The 20,924-nt window shown below is 34.1% G+C and overlaps 2 protein-coding genes across 6 annotated transcripts; both read left to right on the forward strand.

The window, feature by feature from the left end:
* Window positions 1-1,219: 1,219 nt before the first annotated feature.
* LOC148614373 (uncharacterized) lies at window positions 1,220-7,121 on the forward strand. Its single transcript, XM_088588501.1, has 2 exons — window positions 1,220-1,353; window positions 2,752-7,121. Exons 1-2 carry the CDS (start codon window positions 1,279-1,281, stop codon window positions 3,697-3,699), a joined length of 1,023 nt encoding a protein of 340 aa, XP_088444627.1. The 5' UTR covers window positions 1,220-1,278; the 3' UTR covers window positions 3,700-7,121.
* A 2,892-nt stretch (window positions 7,122-10,013) lies between these two features.
* On the forward strand, window positions 10,014-18,969 carry LOC148614374 (glutathione gamma-glutamylcysteinyltransferase-like). 5 transcript variants are annotated; one of them, XM_088588503.1, is made up of 3 exons: window positions 10,014-10,117; window positions 16,292-17,008; window positions 17,532-18,969. In XM_088588503.1, the coding sequence occupies exons 2-3, from the start codon at window positions 16,345-16,347 to the stop codon at window positions 18,197-18,199; spliced, it is 1,332 nt and encodes a 443-aa protein (XP_088444629.1). In that variant the 5' UTR covers window positions 10,014-10,117; window positions 16,292-16,344; the 3' UTR covers window positions 18,200-18,969. The 5 variants fall into 5 exon arrangements, with proteins under 5 accessions (XP_088444629.1, XP_088444630.1, XP_088444631.1 ...); XM_088588504.1 differs by lacking the exon at window positions 10,014-10,117 and adding an exon at window positions 10,404-10,445; XM_088588505.1 differs by lacking the exon at window positions 10,014-10,117 and adding an exon at window positions 10,416-10,449.
* The last annotated feature ends 1,955 nt before the right edge of the window (window positions 18,970-20,924 follow it).

A 20,924-nucleotide genomic window follows, 5' to 3' on the forward strand; every position in this document is an offset into this window, starting at 1 on the left:
GTTCCTTATCTTCATAAATGATATAGTTACCGAAATCAACTCTACCATTAAATTATTTGCTGATGATACTAGCCTATATCTTATTATTGACAACCCTGAATCAGCCCCTCTTACTCACATTGATATGATTACAACCAAAGCATACAAGCGTTTAAATATATTACGAAAATTTAAAGTAATTTTGGACAGACAGACCCTTGAAAAAATTTACACAACTTTTATTAGACCGATTCTTGAATATGCTGATGCAATATGGGATACAAACACTGCTATTCTAAAGCTCAAAGTTAAAAAGATTCAAATTGATGCAGCAAGAATAGTTACAGGGGGTACTAGATTAACATCAATTAACAATATATATATAGAAACTGGATGACAGAAATTATGTGCTCGGTGAGAAAATCACAAATTAACACTACTGTGCAAGATTTTGAACAATATGACACCGTCTTATCTTCGAACTCTGATTCCTAACGGAAAATATTAGATCCAGGGTACCAGGTTAATTCTGACGTTACTGAATGTGCCGCAATAGCATGCGTAACGTTATAATTACTTATACTCGCGGTTCACGCAAAGGTCAAATCCTACATGCCAGACTCCGTCTTCAGTGTAGCGAGCTAAATAAAGATCTATTAGTCAAAAACATTATTCCATCCCCATTATGCCAATGCGGCAAAATAGGATCTGCGAGTCACTTTTTATATTCTTTTGTCCATTATATCAAATGCTTAGGAGACAATATATATCTCAGCACTTCAACTTCCTGATCAACAGACTTCAAATATTCTCCTATTTGGATCAGATGAGATGCCTGATGAGTATATAACGTTGAATTTTTTATTAAAGTTCAAAAGTTTTTGATACAGAGCAAACGCTTGAAATAAACAACCTAAATTACACAGTTACTTCTTTTGAATAATTTTGAAAACTCCTTATGACCTGAGTAAATACATGTACATAGAGCATTGAATATCAACCTCTTCACTTTGTACCGAACTCACCAAATGCACGTTATGAGCACTAGAACACTACTTCCTTGAGCTATGCTACATATCAATGATAAAATTATTATTCATGTTTTCAGGAGATGGATTGATACAAGACTTTAAGTCTTATTACTGAATCCTGTGATTAATTTTATGATTTTGTTTTTGATTTTTGTGATACGAAATGTTTTTGGGGCGAATCGAAGTACTTTGAAATTAGGTGTCGCCTTTGTTCGTATTTACTTCCGGCCAATTGATTGATCATCGTTTCTCTTACGAAATTCAAATTATGGCAAAAGATAATGATATGAGAGCAAAAAAGAAACACAAGAAAGATAGACACAAGTCGTTAAGTCCTGAACGGGTAAACATTTCGCTGATATATGAACAAAATCCCATAAAACAGTCCACATCTTTTGAAGACATGTATTTCTCAGTTCTGCATGTTCTTTGATTGTACTCTGTAGTGTTACTGTACATGTACATGTAGTTCTTTCAATTAAGGTTTTCTCAAATTGGTCATTATCTTATGGTTTTATGGGCCAAGTGGTTTCAGAGAAGAAGATAAAAATATGATTTCCCGATTTCTTTATTCCAGTCATTTTTGCATATACATGTATTAAAAATATTGTTTCAACATAGATTTGGTACTTTTAATCATATAAGACCAATGAAAAATAGGTGTTGAATCAACTAACCCTAGTGTTGTTTTAACTAGGTGCCGAAGTGACTATATCTGGTGTCGATTTAAACAGGTGCTAAAGTGACTACAATTTCTCTCCACATTGGAGATACATGTATTGTGAGGGGAGTCACAAAGTCTCCACTGTTCACAGTGGGGTCAGCATTTCAGATATTGTCTGTAGTTTACTTCTCCTCTCTTCATACCAAGGTACATTTGATGGTTCTGGCTGTTTGATAACATCTCGGTATATAATACATGTATCATGGAACAATTGTATCTCAGGTTTTCTTTGGTGGAGTCACATCGGAGGACATAAGTGACTTCACAGTGAAAAGTGAAGAATTTAAAAATTATGGTTGACACTTGACTGGAGTGTAGGTATATGTATGTAATAAAAGTTTATACAATTAACAATGTAATGTTTATGTTTTTCTGCAATGATTGGTGTTTTTGGAAAGGATTTTAAAAAAATGGCAATATTGTTCAAGATTGCAGAATCAAAGTATTATGAAATTTTGTATAATTAAGCAATGTGCTCATTTCAGAAATAGTGAAAAACATGTCAACAGTTTTGCCTGATGTACATGTACTTGTAATAACAAATTACTGTCTTTCTTTGAATTTACAGAATTTAGATACTTCAGTAAAATCCAGTGTTTTCAATATGGGACAAGCTCTGACGTCACACAGGCTCAGTTTGTCTGGCAAATCAAATATTTTCAGACTACCATTTCATGGGAATGACATTGTACCCAGTTACCATTTGTTTAAAACTATAAAAGATAATATGAAGAAGGCATTGGCAATGGCCTTAAATACCAGCGAAGTTGGAAGTATAAAGTTCCCATTTCAACAAGTTATACTTCATGCCATATTAATTTTTCCAAGATTGTTTAGGTTTTTAAATTCATCAGTTTTAGTGTGGCCTTAAGATCCATGTGGATAAGGAAAATCACAGTGTTCTTTCATCAGCTGCTATATCTGGACCAATTGAGCTCATATAAATGTACTGTTGATTTACTCTTTTACTTATCAATATTTAAGTACATTTTTTTAGTTCTGTTTTCTCATTTATAGACAAAACACAAGCACAGACGAAGATCTGGAAGTGATAGCCCACCTTCAAAAGTCAAACAGGAGCGTCACAGGTCACCTGACTCTCCTCCAAGGAAAGTGAAAAGAGAAAAGGACTGGTCACCTCATCATTATGCTAGGGCTGGTTATGATCAACACAACCGGCATGATGATCGTAAATTTAAAAGTGAACATGATGATCGAGGTGAACATCGAAGACGAAGGCGACATTCTGGCAGTGATGATGAAGAATTTTATCATAGACATCATAGACCAATTAAACAAGAGAGGGAAAATGATGATTTCCATCACCAGCAAAGAGACAGGCGACATAACGAGGACCGAAGGAGACAGGCTAGACGAGAAAGGGGAGGTAATCCATTTAGTGAATCTGAAAATAAAGCATTTGGAGGAGGTGAAGCTAATACACAAGAACCACCTGAAGACAAAGACAAACCAGATTTCAAATTGTCTGGAAAATTGACTGAAGACACTAACACTTACAAAGGTGTTGTGATTAAGTACAATCAACCTCCTGAGGCCAGAAGGCCTAAAAAACATTGGAGGCTTTATCCATTTAAAGGTGAAGAGGCATTACCTGTATTACATATTCATAGATCAAGTGCATTTCTGATAGGTAGGGAGCGTAGAATAGCTGACATTCCTGTTGATCACCCATCGTGTTCAAAACAACATGCTGTGTTACAGTTTAGACTCGTTGAATTTGAGCGACCTGATGGGACAACTGGTAGAAGGGTACGACCATATGTTATTGATCTCAACTCAGCCAATGGCACTTTCGTAAATAATCAGAAAATTGACCCACAAAGATATGTGGAATTAATAGAAAAGGATGTGATAAAATTTGGGTTCAGTTCTCGGGAATATGTCTTGCTACATGACAAAACAGATACATCTGCATTAGATGAAGATGGCGGTACTTCAGATTAAATTGCATTTTAAAAAACAATTGTCAATTGTGTAGTATTTTTACAGTGTACAATGTACATTTATACATTATAATCTGTTTTTAGGAAAAAACATTTGGTTTGAGTGGGAAAGTGTGGAAAGTACATGTAGTATGTGTTGGAATCCATGGTTAAAATGTTTAGTGTATGGGTTGGCTTGAATTCTAAAATTTTTAAGTTGAAACAATTTAGACACAAATCATTAACAACATGTACTAACCTGACTTAATTACCAACTTGAGGTCTTATATTCTGGGAGCTTAGTTTCAGCAAGATGAATTGTTTTTAAAAGTAAAAGTTCTATGCCCTCCACATTGTACATGTACATGTAAGTCTATAATACAAGGTACAAGATAATGATAATGGCTGTAGCAGTTTTTCAAAAGAGCTCTTTATCTAAAAAGTATGGAATCCTGCTCCAAAGGCAAACCTATTGAAGTAAAGTTAAGTTTGTTTTACATGCATGTACTACAACAAAATGTATTAGATACAAACATGTACATTTCTGTTTGTATAAAAATAATGTACATAAATGTACCAGTAAGTATGAAAAATAAGACATTCATGATTTATATCTCAAGCTTGAATGGTTGTCCAGATTTGCTCCAACTGTTCAGGGTTTGACTTCTATGGTCATATCACGCTGGGTAATGTAAAGCATTTTATTTACATGTACCTTTGGTCTTTTTATACTCTCCCCAAACAAAGTTTTGGGGGTATATAGGTTTCACCCTTTCTGTCTGTCCACAACTTATTTCTAAGCAGCTTTCAGCAACGTTATAAAACTTTTTGTAATGTACAAACCATGTAATATGACCACATGGAGATGTGCATACTGTCAGGAATTTAAGTTAGGGCAAAAAATGTAGAAATGATGGTTGATAGACTTCAGCATTTTTCAGCAATATTTGGTCTCATGCATTGGCCGCAACTCCTCCTCAACAACTTGTACCATATTGGAAGGTGAATACTCCGGGCAAAAATTGTAGAAATGACAGCTGTTGGACTAAAGAGTTTTGTTTTTTTTTTTTTTTTTCAGCAAAACTTAGTCTGATTCATTGTCCACGACTTCTCCTCAACCACTTTCAGGATTGTTATGAAACTTGGTACATATTAAATTACCATATTGGAATATGCATATTGTCAGGATTTTATGTTTGGGCAAAAACTAGAAATGATGGCTGTTGGACTTAGGCGTTTTTCAGCAAATTTTGGGTCTGATGTGTTGTCGGCAACTCCTCCTTAAAGACTTGTAGGATTGTAATGAAACTCAATTGAGTGTTAGATTACAAGAATTTATGTTTAAAGTAAATTTCTGAATTGTGTTGTCAACAACAAAAAAATAATACTGAAACCTGTTTGGAGTTGGCTGTTTTGGAATGGCAGCGAAATTGTGTGTCAAAAGTGCTTAGTCTATCCCCCATAGAAATTGTGTCCAAAATGAATCGTGTGTCCACACTGGTCCCCAGATGTACAAGGTTCAAGGGGTATTAGTATAGTTAGGGGCAATGTCTAACTTTGCTTGAGCTAGGAATTTGTCTTTCATTTTCATTTCTTGTATTAAAGGTAGGTCCCTTGTTTTTGTTATACCCCCTACTTGCAAAGTGTTAATACATTGTATATAGTGATGGGGTGTCATTCCTTCTGTCCGTACTTCCTTCCTCCCCTCTGTTACACAGAGGGTACCCATCTTTTATCTGTTACTCCTCCTACACAACTGAATGGAATTAAATGAAACAGATTCATTATTACATGTTCCCATTATGCATCTCTTATTTAAGATTATGGCCTGAAGCGAACCATGGACTTCGTCATTTGTGAATATGGGGACATGAAAGGAAGGGACTTGTGTCTTATCTGTTACTCCTCCTATACCACTGAATGGAATTCAATGAAACTTTCACAGAAACTTTATTACGTGTTCTCATTGTGCACCACCTGTTTTAGAATTTCAGGGTTTTACATTCATGTAGCATAATATGGACCTTGTCATTTGTGTATACATTGTATGTAGACATGGGGAACCCATATTTTGTCCATTACTCATTCTACACCACTGAATGGAATTCAGAGAAACTTTCATGGAGACATTATTATATGTTTCCATTATGCACCTCCTATTTGAGATTTTGATCCAAATCAGGGTGTATGTTATTAAATGGCAGAGTGGGGGTATTAAGTTAGTGAACATTGCTCTCTTCAATTTTACTTTTCTACATTTCTGTTGGCTGCATTGAACATTTTAACTTTTAGTATACAAAATTATCAAATGACATGTACAGGTACAAAAATGTATGTACAAATGTATGTAACAAGTTGAATATTTCTTGTTTCCTTGACTTACTGTGTAAAAGATGTCCTGTATTCACAATTTTGAAAACATTTATATGTACTGTGTGCAGCATACTAAAATTTTGTGACATGTACTTTTGAAAAAGGTTTGTTGTAATCTGAAGTCAGCATGGTCAGATAAACATGTACATGTAAAATTTGTTAATTTTGTTGATATCATTGTTATCATTATGTTACAGTCTGAGGTAATGTAACAAAATTTGTACATTAACTTAGGGGCATTAAATAGTGAGTTTTACTATATACATGTAGTACATGTATATGTATCCACTTTTTTGACTGTCAGCTTGTGGATATAATTGTGTAACTGAATATCAGCTTCCTAAATTTCAAAGTAATTTCATTTTTAATAAAATGAGGAAAGCCTAAAATGAACACACATTTTTTACATGTACATGTGTGAAAAGTAATATAGTTTTAATCTACATCAATTTATGCCTGTCAGCACAAATATACTGTCCATGTGTTACTGGTAAATGAAAGCTAAAGTTCGAAATAGTGTGATAAAGATTTTAAGGGAAGGTGGACAGGTGCTATGGGGATGAAGGGGTTAATAGGGCTGGAATTATTGGTTAAAGGGGTGGGGATTGAGGGAGTGAAAATTACAGGAAGCAATTTTATGGTTGGAAACAACAATGGGTAAAAATAAAAGGGAATGTGAAGCAATGCTCAAGAGGGTGGGAGGCAGTATTCTATGGGGAAGAGAGATGAAGTACCCCCCTGTACAACTCCTCATTTTATATCAAACTTTTGACTCAAATGAAAGGTAAAAGTAAAGGATTTATTTTACATTTGGAGGTTCAAGTCAACATGTGAAGATAAAACCAAAGAACTGTCTATTTTATTCATGGTTTACTTTTAGACAAGTCACACAACATAATTGAAATTACTGAATCAGTATTGTTTTTATCAAATACATTGTCTAGTTTTATGGGTCCAATGAGTTAATTAAAATCAGGTCCATTTCCTATATGAAGCTTTTTTTTTTTCATTGTATGAAGACATAAGTGTTCTCAGTATATATGGCAACTACTCAATAAACTTTCTTTATGATATTGTGTTGGGAGTGATTTAAGCCAACTGTATTTGACCATAAAGAGCTGAATTATCACATGGTAGTAATGGGGCTCTGGGTCCTGATAATATTTAATTGATGACCTATATGGTCAAGTTTAACGAGCCTCTGTGTCTGAATCAGAGACAGAGTAAATATTACATTAAGATAAATGCTAACCGATCATTTCATCAAAGGAATGTAATATAAAGTCCCTGTTTCATCTTTTAATGTAAACTTTCCGTTCTCATACAACCAAAAACACACGTAAAACACACGTGTATGATATTTTAGATGTACATTTTGATCTCGTACGGAGGTAGAATTGGTTGTTTTACGGCACCGATCAGCAGGTAAGGAGAGTTCTTTGTGATGTCATCACTTAGCTGTGATTTGGTTTTGGTTGGCAAAAAAATCCATTGAATGGCATAGGGGTATCAGCTTTAAATCATCATAACTTTTTAACTTTTAAAGATAATTGAAAAATTCTTTTGGCTCCCAACATTGCAAATAAAATTCTTCTTATCCATGGAATTTTTAAATAAATATTCAGTAATTAAACCATATGTACTTAAGATTTTAATTATAATTTTATACAAAAATAGAGGTTTACATACAAATGGCACTACAAATTTATTTGTTCAAGTAAAACAATTATAAATTCACATACATAATATAATTATTTTATCTAAATGAAACATTTTATAGAACCAAAATTGGATATAAAATAACAAAGTTATAAAGTTTTGAATATTGGGATTCTAACCATGAAATTTTCAATTGTTTATGTAGTTGTTTATTTGCCAAACAATTTGACACTTAATGATAAGCAAATTAGTGAATATGACATCACTAATGAGATTGGCGAACTCAGCTTAACATAATTGTGCAAATCATAATTATGCGAATTTACCATGGTATTACTGCGTAAGATTTTCAATATAGGCTTAGTTATAGGTCCGAGACTAGCCATATTTGACTGAGGCGTAGCAAATATACCTTTATTGACTAACTATAGGTCAATATGACGTATTGGACGGGTAAAAGCCGTTACGATATGAACGGCTAAATTCCGTATTTGCGCACTTATATATGTTGTATTGTATTGGCAGATTTAACATATTTAGGCTAATATTCGACGTGAGTCAATAAAGTACCGAAATTACGAGTACAAGAAGTCGCTAACAAAATTAGCGATTTAAAAAGTATTATTTAATATATTGAACCATCATCAGAAATTGTGAAGCTCTAATCACCCATATTTTAACCATACCACTAGCATGCATAAACGTATGATACCACCAGTTTTGTTTAAAATGCCAGGGAAATTCGTATCTAATTTATAAAACATTAGAAACTAGGAGGTGACGACAAATTATTAAGTTAATTATTAAACATTTATTTGCTTACTTCGACAGCTTTTAAACTGAGATCAACTTTGTTTTCAGGTAGTACTCTAGAAACACATTTTAGACCATATTTTTGCTACGAATCCACGAAATCGTGACCACACTACGTAAAATTGATGAATGGAATGCTTTACAAATTTGAGATGTCGTTTTTTTTCCTGGTTACTATTGTTCTTGGCCTAGCATACGAACACAGTTACACTTCAAACTTTATTGCTGGCTCAGTCCCAAAAGTTGACTAAAAATCTGTGTTTGTACCTCAAAGCTGCCTGGAAAAGTAGATGTGCATTGCCGGGGGATTAGTATATGATACGTTGAGTTATGTTGATATCCCTACTACATATTTTTTCCTACGTATTTTATAGTACAAATGTATTCACCGGCTTGTTCTCTGTCATTTTGTCAATTTGCACATTATGTTAAGTGCTGTAGCATTTATGTTGCATATGCAAATAAAGTTATTCATATAAAAATCAAATTCTACACCTAGTTATAAATTGAACATGTTAAAATGTCGCTGTTTGTCTTTTGCCTACTTGTTATATATAGTCAACTAGCCAAAAAAGCAGTACTTGTGTTAGGTTTCTTGGGGGCTCTTAGAAAGTTCTTACTACATTGAGAAATAATTGAATTAGTATAAAACATAAAACAAAAGGAATTCCCTGGGCAAAATTTTAACTATCCGCCCCCCCCCCAAATATAAAATCCTGTATCCGCCCCTGAGTTTACTAGAAACTGTTTTTCGAATAGAATATTTCTAATTTAATGTTGTTTTGTTTTGATGTGAACATAGAGTGACAGTATAGAGTAAATTACAGTAATAATGATATGCAAAAAACATTGAATGAGAAATAGCAACACCGACGATACAAACGAGGCGAGGCCGTTGTCTACCCCGGACTCAACTTTTTATGAACAACTCGGCGGGTGTTTCTCGAAAAGCAGAGGACGCTTACCCTACCGGTGCACCTGGTCCATGCTCCCAGTTCTTAGTGCAGTCCGAGTTGCTCATTTGCTTTTGTTACTTTGTATGTATGATTTTAGTTACTTTATGTTCTTTGTTGTGTATGTCCATTTCTGGTCTTTGTCCCTGGATTACATTCTTTTGATTACCGCTATAGCCTGGTTCCCTTGATTTCTCTTTGATCAGTTTGTCCATCTTTCATATTCTAGATTTTGGTTTGTTTAAATGTAAAACTTCATTGATTTTCTTTTTTTAGGAAATCGTTGCATTTTTCTAAAAATGTTTATGCTACTGTCGTAGCGCTAACCAAATCTCGTGGTCATGGGAAAACAATCAGTAACAATGCTTATTGCCTAAGTAAAACTGTAACAGTTATTGGACACCGATTGTGACATTTTGAGACGACCCTACACTGTGTACCATCGATTGTTTTACTTCCGTTTGATGCAATAATAATCAGCCCACGGAAAAAAGCAGTTCGAGATCCTCGGACTTTTACATGACTTTTGAACTAAAGTAAGACTTCCGAACGTTACTTTGTAAAATACCATACCGTCAGGCTGGTGGGTCGTCTGAATTTGAGTTTCGTGTATTCACATATTGACATATATTCCACCAAAAAGTAAGTAACACATTAAGTGAATACAAATGAACCTAAAAATTATAGTTTGAGATAATTCCAAACCATCTACAAAAAACACACAACAAATTAAAAATATTCTCCATTGTGTTCTCTTTTACCAACAGGTTGCTTATGAACTTCGGCTTATTTGTCGCTAGTAATTTGTTATATTTGATTTTTTTTTCATTTTAAGCGTTACAGTTTGTTTTTATTACAATTTTTGGCAATAATTGTTTGTTTTTTATATTTTTAAATATCAACATTTTGATTGTCAAAACAAACGAACATTCAATGTTTACGGAACCGCCATGATGAATTCGTAATCGTTGTATGTGTGTGTCTCCTCTACTATATAATCGGTTTTTTTTTCATGAATAGGATAAGTCTTTGATGCAAAGTCTTGTCATTTTTTTTCAAGCCTTAATGGGTATAGTTCATTTAAATGAGACGGACACACTGTAAACTTGCATACATACACCATAAGGTTCTGTTAAAGTTAATATCTAGGACATTCCTTAATGAAATGTTTTCATTCATAGTTTTAATAATACATTAAATTAAAAACTGAAACATTGCTAAATGCTTCTTTATATGTATATAACACACAAGCACAAGTCAAACTTAGGAACAAATGTTTTCCAACTTCTATATAACATTAACAACAAAAATGTAAACAGTAGACTTCAGAATAAATCTACAGCTGTCAAAAACAAGATTTGAAGTCTGAAATTCATATAGTTCTGTTCCTAAATGTACAATTCAGTGCAAGCTAGTATTAATTTTCTTGAAAAAATTGCAATTTCTTTAAACTCAGATGAATTGAGATATTTTATACCATGATGCAGCTAAATACCAACACCAATAAACTTAAAATATTAAAGTTTTCATTCAGATCTAGCAATTTTTCACAAATAATTGCTAGCTTGCACTGCATTATTTATTTAGGAACAGAACTATATGAATTTCACAATAAAATATATTGTTTACATTTTGCCATCACCTTTTTTACCGTAACGTGATATCACTTAATGTTCAATTAATGCCATATTTTTATTGACTATTTGACTATATGACCCACATTCAATGCGTGATACAATAAACCTCTTGAATGCCTTTGAGTTTAAAAAATAATACCAAAGTGCTTTGGAAAATTTTTTGTTACAAATTTCCATGATTTTTTAACACTTTTTAGCTCACTTGGTCGTGAGTTATTGCCGTCACTTGGCGCATGTCGTCGTTATCAATTTTTCAAACATCTTCTCCTCTAGACCTGCTCTATGGATTTAGATGAAATTTAAAATGATTGTTCCTTAGTGTATCCTGAACGAAGTTTGTGCTTTTATTTTTGATCTGTCATAAAACATGGCCGTCATTACTAAAAATAGAACATAAGGATCAGACAGCAGTTTTCACATATATTTCTAAAACCGTCAGGTTTACTCAAATTCTGACATGACTAAAAGTGTTCAGCATGATGTGATCTATCTGTGGTCAAAATTTGGTGAAAATCTGTTAACCCATGTTGGAGTTTTCTGATGTTGGAGTTGCATTTTTTGGGGCTATTTTTGATGTTCTCATTCAAAAATCTACTTCTCTGAAACTACCGTTCAGAATGAAATGAAACTTAATAAGATTGTTCCTTGGGATATTCTGCATAACTGATGATTTAATTTTTTTAAACGTCGAAAAACATGGCTACTGTTATTAAAAATAGAACATACGTCAAAATACATTTTTTGCAAATATGTAACTCATAAACCTTTGAGTTCAGCAAAATTCTGATGGAGGATGATAGTGTTCACAATCAGAAGACAGACATATGTCGACATTTTCAAAATAAATTGTCACCCATGTAGGATTATGGCCACTGAAACAGATTTTTTGGGTCTTTTTTCACGTGTTCAACTTAGAAAATCATCTTCTCTGTAACCATGCAACAAAATTTAAGGAAAGTTAGCAATATTGTCCCTAAGGGTACCCTGCACAAACTGATTTTTTAAAATTTTTTCATTGACTGAAAAACATGGCTGTCGTTACTAAAAATTAACATAGGGGTCACAATGCTTTTTTTCTATTTTTTCTTAACTATATAAGAATAATGAAGACGAAAGCCACTCGTAAGATAAACATCTATATTCTGAGTTGACTGGCAGCATTGAAATCTTTTTAGGCAGACATTCTCAAAATGGCTGCCATTTTGCGGCCACTTTCGCTAATTGCTTGAATTCCAATAATATTTGCTTTCTTGGTGGCCATTTACTAAACGGCTGCCATTTTCCCGATAATTTTTATACTTGCTTTGATTTGAACGATATTTGTTTTATATCATCAAGGTCTCCCGAGTTAAATGGTGACGATTTATGATTTATTTACAGCCATGATTTAACTTCATTTTACATTCTTTATCAGCAAAAGTATACTGGGCTAAAGCCCCCTCATACATGTTGGTATATCAGGGCATAGCGGAACTCCTGCCCAAATATATACCAGAGGTTCTAAAACACTCTGAAGGCATTTCTAACATTTTACAGTGCCTTACATGTAGGTACTCAGCTGAACTTACAGCATTCATCAACATTTGCTCTTCTTCAGCTATTCTTTTGTCAAATATGGTAACAAAGCATTATATCTTTACTTAGTTAAAAAGGCTTGGTTTGCCAGATGAGTGATTCAGGCTCTTAAAGAGCCTGTTGTTTTCTTTGGTGGTAAAAATCATTTTTTGGGACAGTGATATATCTATATGATTCATATGCAGTTGTTCCAAAGGTTTTCATAAATAAGATGTGCTACTCAATGCAAGTATGATATGTCCATTAACATGAACTAGCTTTCTGAGCAGATTGTCATTGTGAACATTTGTATTATTACATGTCCACCTGCTATTTGTTAACTATTTAAGCTGCTTGAGAACCACAAAAAGGACCTTGATCAAACTTTGTCCGGTTTATATATCACTTTGTGTCTGTCTATCAAGAAAATAAACATACTGATTGCTTCTGTTATCTTGGAAACTTGGAAAACAAACATGGTATCTATGAAAAGTGGCTACATTTATTTTTAATTTTTTCAAGTTTACCATGTTTAGCGGAAAGAAAAATCTGTTTTCTCAAAAGATAAAGACATTTCCAGATCTGGAGAACATATTACCTTTTTTTTAGTTTACCATGTATTGTATTGTCTATATCACATTGACCGACATTTATTTATGCTTTGAATTGAATTGTAATCTGTAATGTATTGTGTAGTATTGGATAATTTTTTGAGAAATATCACCTCCCAACACCCCAGTCAGATGGTGGTTGTGGGAGAATTGTAAAATCCCGATTACTGAAAAATAAATAAAAGATTTAAAAAAAAAACCAAAACATTTCAGTATGAATTAATATACTGAAGTTCATAAGTAGTTTGCTGATAAAACATGAAGTGCACATATGTAATATAGATTACTCCATGGTACTTACTTTTTCAAGTTTTTGTGATAATTAACCATACATGTAGTATGGTGTACTTATCATTCAGGTGTGGTCACATCAAGTCAACTGTGGTGATTCATAAGTACCTCAAAACACTCTGAAGGCATTTCTAACATTTTACAGTGCCTTACATGTAGGTACTCAGCTGAACTTACAGCATTCATCAACATTTGCTCTTCTTCAGCTATTCTTTTGTCAAATATGGTAACAAAGCATTTATCTTTACTTAGTTAAAAAGGCTTGGTTTGCCAGGTGAGTGATTCAGGCTCTTAAAGAGCCTATTGTTTTCTTTGGTGGTAAAAATCATTTTTTGGGGCAGTGATATATCTATATGATTCATATGCAGTTGTTCCAAAGGTTTTCATAAATAAGATGTGCTACTCAGTGCAAGTATGATATGTCCATTAACATGAACTAGCTTTCTGAGCAGATTGTCATTGTGAACATTTGTATTATTACATGTCCACCTGCTATTTGTTAACTATTTAAGCTGCTTGAGAACCACAAAAAGGACCTTGATCAAACTTTGTCCAGTTTATATATCACTTTGTGTCTGTCTATCAAGAAAACAAACATACTGATTGCTTCTGTTATCTTGGAAAACAAACATGGTATCTATGAAAAATGGCTACATTTATTTTTATTTTCTTCAAGTCTATCATGTCTAGCGGTGATCTTGGAAAACAAACAAAACTACCCTATAATTACTTGTTTACAGAGAGATTTGAAGCAAATCTAAGGTTCGCTTATTTTGCAGTCGTTTTGACCGTGTCTCATTGATGGTTAATTTAGGTTACAGACCACCAATTCAACCAATGAGCATTTGGAACGTACGCAAAAATAGTCCTACGCAGAAATTACCCCTGTTCCTCATAGTGCTGTGAAAAAAGTTCTCATCTCATTTAAAAAATTTAAACATTTTCTGAAAGGAAAAACATTTCTGTACATTTTATAGGTGCATTTTGCTTCTTGTGATGTGAAGCCTAATCTCCATAATGATTTCTAAATATACCCCTATCTTGTGAAAACACTGGGATTTCCCATGCTATTTATAGACACTTCACTTCCGGTGACCAGTACTGCACTGCAAGTCTGCTAACCCCACATGCCATTCTGAGGATTGTGAGCTGACATATGTAGAATCATGCTGATATATAGTCCTCTGCAGGTTAAAGTTAAGGTAAAGTCCAGAGAAGCCATTGAATATTGTGAAATTAGCATAGAAGCCTATGGGAAGTGGAATTGGTGGTTTTTAGCCTTAAGCTGAGGCCATGGCAAAATGAAAAGTTTCTTTGAATAGCTTTAAACTACTTGAAGATCTTGTAAACTTTGCTATGAGAGGAATACACTACAAAAATCCTTCAAAATATGCATTTTTTTAAGTTATAGGTCCAAATTATGGGAAATTGGTCTTTTTGGCTGAATTTTATGTCCTATCTTGTGAAAAGTGTAGAAAATTTAGTAAAAATATCAAATATTTAACTTTGAGGGCTATATTTACCTAAATATGGTGGTAATCAGCACTTGAAATCAAGTTTTATGTAAATTTGAGCAAAAATTTGATTAGAAATGAGGAAAAACTCACTTTCATTACTGCGGTTAAGGACATGTAAGCATTTCCCTATGGCAACATGGAAAATCCATTTTTGAGTACTTTTTTTACTTTAGGTGCCCTTTACTTGTCATGTTTTATTGTGAAAACACTGTATTTACAAATTTAAAGCCAAAGATATCACCTTTTGTGAAAATTTAAAGATTTAGGGTTTTTGACATGTGATCAAGAAAAAGGGGGAGGCATATCAGACATAAATTTTTTTAAAATAGACCAATTTTTCAGAAAATGACTACTTTTAAAGGCTATCTCTTTATTAATATTGTTAAAAAACAAGTTGTGATTGATTTTTTTATTTGAAAAGTCAGAAAAAGTTCTTTGCAAATATTTAATGCATTTAAGTATGGTAGAATATTGTCACTTTTTTGTTCGTGCAACTTGGTTACCCTATATTTAAAAATCAAATATTTAAAAAAAGTGCTTGTCACATTTCACTGAAACTTTACAAATGCATTCAGTATGTGTATAGGAAGATACTTGTATAGTTATTTATTTTTTCTAAGACAGAAAGTGACTCTTTAGGTTACAGACCACCAATTCAACCAATGAGCATTTGGAACGTACGCAAAAATAGTCCTACGCAGAAATTACCCCTGTTCCTCATAGTGCTGTGAAAAAACTCTCATCTCATTTAAAAAATTTAAACAGTTTCTGAAAGGAAAAACATTTCTGTACATTTTATAGGTGCATTTTGCTTCTTGTGATGTGAAGCCTAATCTCCATAATGATTTCTAAATATACCCCTATCTTGTGACAACACTGGGATTTCCTATGCTATTTATAGACACTTCACTTCCGGTGACCAGTACTGCACTGCAAGTCTGCTAACTCCACATGCCATTCTGAGGATTGTGAGCTGACATATGTAGAATCATGCTGATATATAGTCCTCTGCAGGTTAAAGTTAAGGTAAAGTCCAGAGAAGCCATTGAATATTGTGAAATTAGCATAGAAGCCTACGGGAAGTGGAATTAGTGGTTTTTATCCTTTACATTAATAGACGTATGGAATTACACATGAACGTCGATATCCGACATTGAATCATGATTGCTTAATGAACACGTAATTGAAACATACACTTTATTTCAGAACTGAAAGTAGAGAGTTTCATCTCTGAAGCATTACACAGTCGTTTCTTAGAGATGACGGAATCCCATCCAGCATCGCCATCAAAAGTAGATTATGTAGTAAAGCCACAGTTTTACAGACGACAGCTGCCAGATTCTTGTATCCCATTCTCTTCAGATGATGGCAAGAAGATTTTTCGAGAGGCGATGGTATCCGGACACATGGAATGTTATTTCAGGCTTGCAGCACAGTTTCGAACCCAAGACGAGCCTGCATTTTGCGGCTTAAGTACATTGGTAATGGTTTTGAATGCACTTGACATAGATCCAGAGAGGATTTGGAAAGGGCCTTGGCGTTGGTATCATGAAAACATGCTTGATTGTTGTGTACCAGTAAAATTTATCGAACAAGAAGGGATAACATTTGGGCAGTTTGTATGTCTTGCACAATGTAACGGTCTGGAGACTAGTGTCACAAGTGTTGACGAAAGAGCATCACTTATTGATTTTAGAGACACCATAGAAAGATACACAAAACAAGATGAAACTATAATAACATTATCGTACTCTAGAAAAGTCCTTTCCCAGACCGGTGATGGGCACTTTTCTCCGATTGGTGGCTACCATCCGGACAAAGATCTTGTTTTAATTCTCGACACAGCAAGATTTAAGTATCCACCTCATTGGGTCCCGGTCCCGCTGCTATTTGAAGCAATGAAATCACTGGACAAAATGACAGGTGAATAAGGCGTTACGGTTATGTAACTTAGATTTAATACTTCTTCAAATTTTATTTTTACACGAGAAATATTGTGTTTAAGGATGATATGTACATGTACTTACGATAAGTCGTACGTGTCTATGATACGATGATATGATGTGAAAATCTCATTTTAATGACGCTACTAGCTCATATGTATTTTTTAGTGACCGAATATCAGTCTTATTTTTTCAGTGATATCAAGGGGGCTCGTTAACAAAGCACTCAAATGATAGCACACAATTAACATCCAGGTTTGTTAAAAGCATCAAAAAGTAGTTCAGAAAAAGTGAAAAAGCAACAAATATCAAGACCTATCGCAATGTTTAAATGACCTTTCACTTTTTCGTTATTTGATCTGTGGTCACATTCTTCGTAAAGTAGCTTCAAGTAAATGTGTCAGGAACCCCAAGTGTGTAATTGGATTGGAAACACCAAATTTTCAGGTAAAAAAAGACTGAGAATCTAAGTATTTTTATATTACTACAAGTCTTTGTTTTAGGAAAACCACGTGGATATGTTCTGATGCACAGACATCCTAAGTTTCAACCACTGGTACTGTTCAGAATTTCTGAAACATTTGAAGTAACTAAGAGACACGGCTGTTTGGAAGCAATGGAAAAAGCTTTAGATAATTGGAAGCAGTGGCTAACTAATACAGATCAAGAAGTAAGCAATGACAATATTGTAAAACGTGCAATCCTCTTCCTGGAGAACGAATTTTCACATCTTCCGAAAGACCATTACATATTCACAACGCAAATAGACCCTCAGTACTGTAAAGATGACTCAAAAGTTCACTGTTGTACTATAAAATCCTTGATCGAAGAACTAGAGAAAACGAAAACCTTTGTTAATGTTACAAATGTCCTTTCTTCTACCAAATTCAGTGGCGAGACCCACTTCTTGTGTGGACCAAGAGAACTAAGAGTGGACAGAATGAAGTGCCGCCTAGACATTCAATCTTCACATTGTGCTTCGATGTTTCTTCTTTCTTGGCCTTATCAGGTATCTGCCAACTACTCAAATGCAACAAACGCTTGTAGGTTGAACACGATGGTCGCGGATACTTTACAATCTGGAAATTTTTCATATCTGGGGAACGAGATCAGATTATTACGGAAACTATTCTCATCATTACTTTCTCAGCATGGACAGTGTTGTAAATAATTTTTTTCTTTTTTTAAGTTCTCAAGAGTAAAGTATCTAAAAAACAATGATTAACCAGAACCAACAATATAGTGATTCAAAGTCTATAAAGATGCATTAATGGCTGAAATCATCAATGTTCTAAGTGTCGGACGTTTGTTTGTCCGCAATTCTGTCACCGATGCACAAGCTATTTGCAACAACCAGCTGCCGATTCTTGTCTGCATTAAAATCTGCCTTGTTATCAAAACATCAAATTTGCTGTGTTGAACAATCAGAATATCAGAACGGTATATTTGGGGTAAATCTGCACAGCACGATGACATTGACTTGAGGTCATAGCTAAATCCATTTAAGGGGCAAAAATTATTAAAATGTTTTTTTTTTTCAAAAGATTACAATCTTTTGATTTCTGCTAGTCTTGGTTCCAATGATTACTCCTCGGCGATTTTTTAGATTTACTAACCATGGCCATGGATCTAACTTGTGACCTCAAGTCCCTGCGAGCACGGTTACCCTCCTGCATGACCTGAACGATGAAGAAGGTCAGGTTGGTGCTGTACAGAATAACTGCAATGGTCAATAACTGACGTCACAACCTGACTCCTTTCTCGATTAGTACATTTTTCCACATGAATCGCCCTGTGGCATTTTAGTCATCCTTGAAGGAGGATTTATTCCCTGACTGACAGATCTGGCGGAGATTTATAGGGGATGGTCCCGGCGTACGCCCCCAAACCCCATAGGGATTTTTTTCTTTTATAATTTTTCATAAATTCTTCCGCCTCATTTATCGGCCTTTTTATTCTATTTTCGACTCCTTATCCTAAAATTCTGGAAATGACGACATGCCAAGGACACGAAATCTAAAAGTAGGAAATAAACATACCGATGATATATTTAAGGGAGGTCCAGACTTTAAAAAAAGATGGGATTCAGATAACGATTAGAATTCATTCTTTTTCAATACTTTATTGTAATCTCTCAGACACATTACAGTGTAACAAAAGGTGATAAACAAATCATAAGAATGGAAATGGCAGATACAAATACATATTGCAAAATATTATACAGAGTTTGCTATTACAATAATTTTTCTACTTGACACAGGAAAATAGCGACATTTTTCATTACACTGACATTACAAATTCATTCATTCTTTAATTCCTCAAAATAGAGATTACATGAATTACAATTACATAATTACAAATTAATTAAGACACAATTAGGAAATATTAAATAATAATAATAATGAATTGTATTACTATTTCATATCTATATACATGTCAAGTAAAGTGAGCAAGATATGTTCGTGTACTGGTGACATTACATGCCTTAGCTACAAAAATGTATTGCAACAACGTAAGCATCTTAAATATTCGCCTGTTGACTTTACAATATGGATGTAGCAGAGTCGTCTGAATTCATCTATATCGGAATCACAGAGTTCAGTGGAAGTGTTTATACCGAGGAGAATTCGGACAAGCGATTCATCATCATACTCGCTTAGTTCTACGTACAGCTCTAGAGGAAAATGTTCAATTATAAGGTCCATCCAAACATTAAACAACTCTGAAGTACTTGTACAGTTTTGGGTAGCATGGACAAGCATATCGGTGAATATTTGATCACATAATTTTCATGATTGTTCGATTAGATTTGGTACAGAGGAAATATATTTAGCAATAATGTGAGCGGTACGCAAATCAAAGCAGTTTGTAGGGTACTTCCAGATGTCAGCAACACCAATGGAATTGTGGATTTCTCTGAATCGACTAAAGCCACTATGTGAGTCTATACGTGTTTTCCAGTCATTATCATGTTTTGTATGAACCGCATTTACCACCATGTATTTCCATTGTAATTTACCAGGAAAGTCACCGTCTCTGATAAAGGTCGCAAGGGATTCGTGCAGGTTATATTTGATTAAGATATTTAAAATGTCTGGGACAAAGCCTATGCGATTTCGATTGTCTGTTAAGCATGTAAAAAGTCTGTGTAGGAAGAGTTTGCCGAAGAAATAAAGTTTGCGTTTTTCGATTTCACTTGTTATGCTGCGTAACCCAACCATACTTTCGCAAATGTCCGATCGTGTGATTGTGCTGAACGTTTGTGCATGTTTGACAACAAAATGTTGAAATCTATTTAGAAGTTCTAGCTCGGTATTCGTTAAATTGTTCCATACTTCACAGCCGTATAGAACGGTGGGTATAACAATAGATCTATATAATTTTATAAGCACTGACGGATTTGTATTTCCACATCTGATATTGGCAATTGCAAAATAAGTGTTTCTACCTTTCCTACAAACGTTCGTTTTTTTGAGAGAGAGACTTAAATTTACCATTGAGTTCAATCCCTAAATGCACATGGCTTTCAAAAATTGGAATTATTTCCTGGCTAACTGTCCAGTTTGTCTGATTTTACGAACGATTTAGAAAATTGTATCACACACGATTTCTTGCCATTCAACTGAAACCGCCACTTATTCGCATAGTCGGTGCACACATCAAGCATTCGTTGTAATGCTTTAGGTGTTGTAGCAATGCTGTAATATCGTCAGCAAGCGAAGGGGCACACCATTTTATACTATTTACACCTGTTACCTGATTAAAATTACACAGCTCATTGATTAAATCATTAATAAACACAAGGTATAAAAAACCAGATAACACACCACCTGACCTTACACCTTCATTTACTTCAAAATACTTCGATTTGCATTGATTTACAATAACCGAACTTT

Source organism: Perna viridis, chromosome 6, assembly GCF_037379345.1.
Source record: "Perna viridis isolate PV_CMFRI_1.1 ecotype Kerala chromosome 6, ASM3737934v1, whole genome shotgun sequence".
Classification (NCBI taxonomy): Eukaryota; Metazoa; Mollusca; class Bivalvia; order Mytilida; family Mytilidae; genus Perna; species Perna viridis.

What these genes read in the sequence shown, in the direction of transcription:
- LOC148614373 (XM_088588501.1), top strand. Translation starts at nt 1,279, where the DNA reads ATGGCAAAAGATAATGATATGAGAGCAAAAAAGAAACACAAGAAAGAT. An exon ending in AGTCGTTAAGTCCTGAACGG is followed by an intron (nt 1,354 to 2,751) that starts GTAAACATTTCG and finishes TCTCATTTATAG; the next exon opens with ACAAAACACAAGCACAGACG.
- LOC148614374 (XM_088588502.1), top strand. An exon ending in ATCACTGGACAAAATGACAG is followed by an intron (nt 17,009 to 17,531) that starts GTGAATAAGGCG and finishes TCTTTGTTTTAG; the next exon opens with GAAAACCACGTGGATATGTT.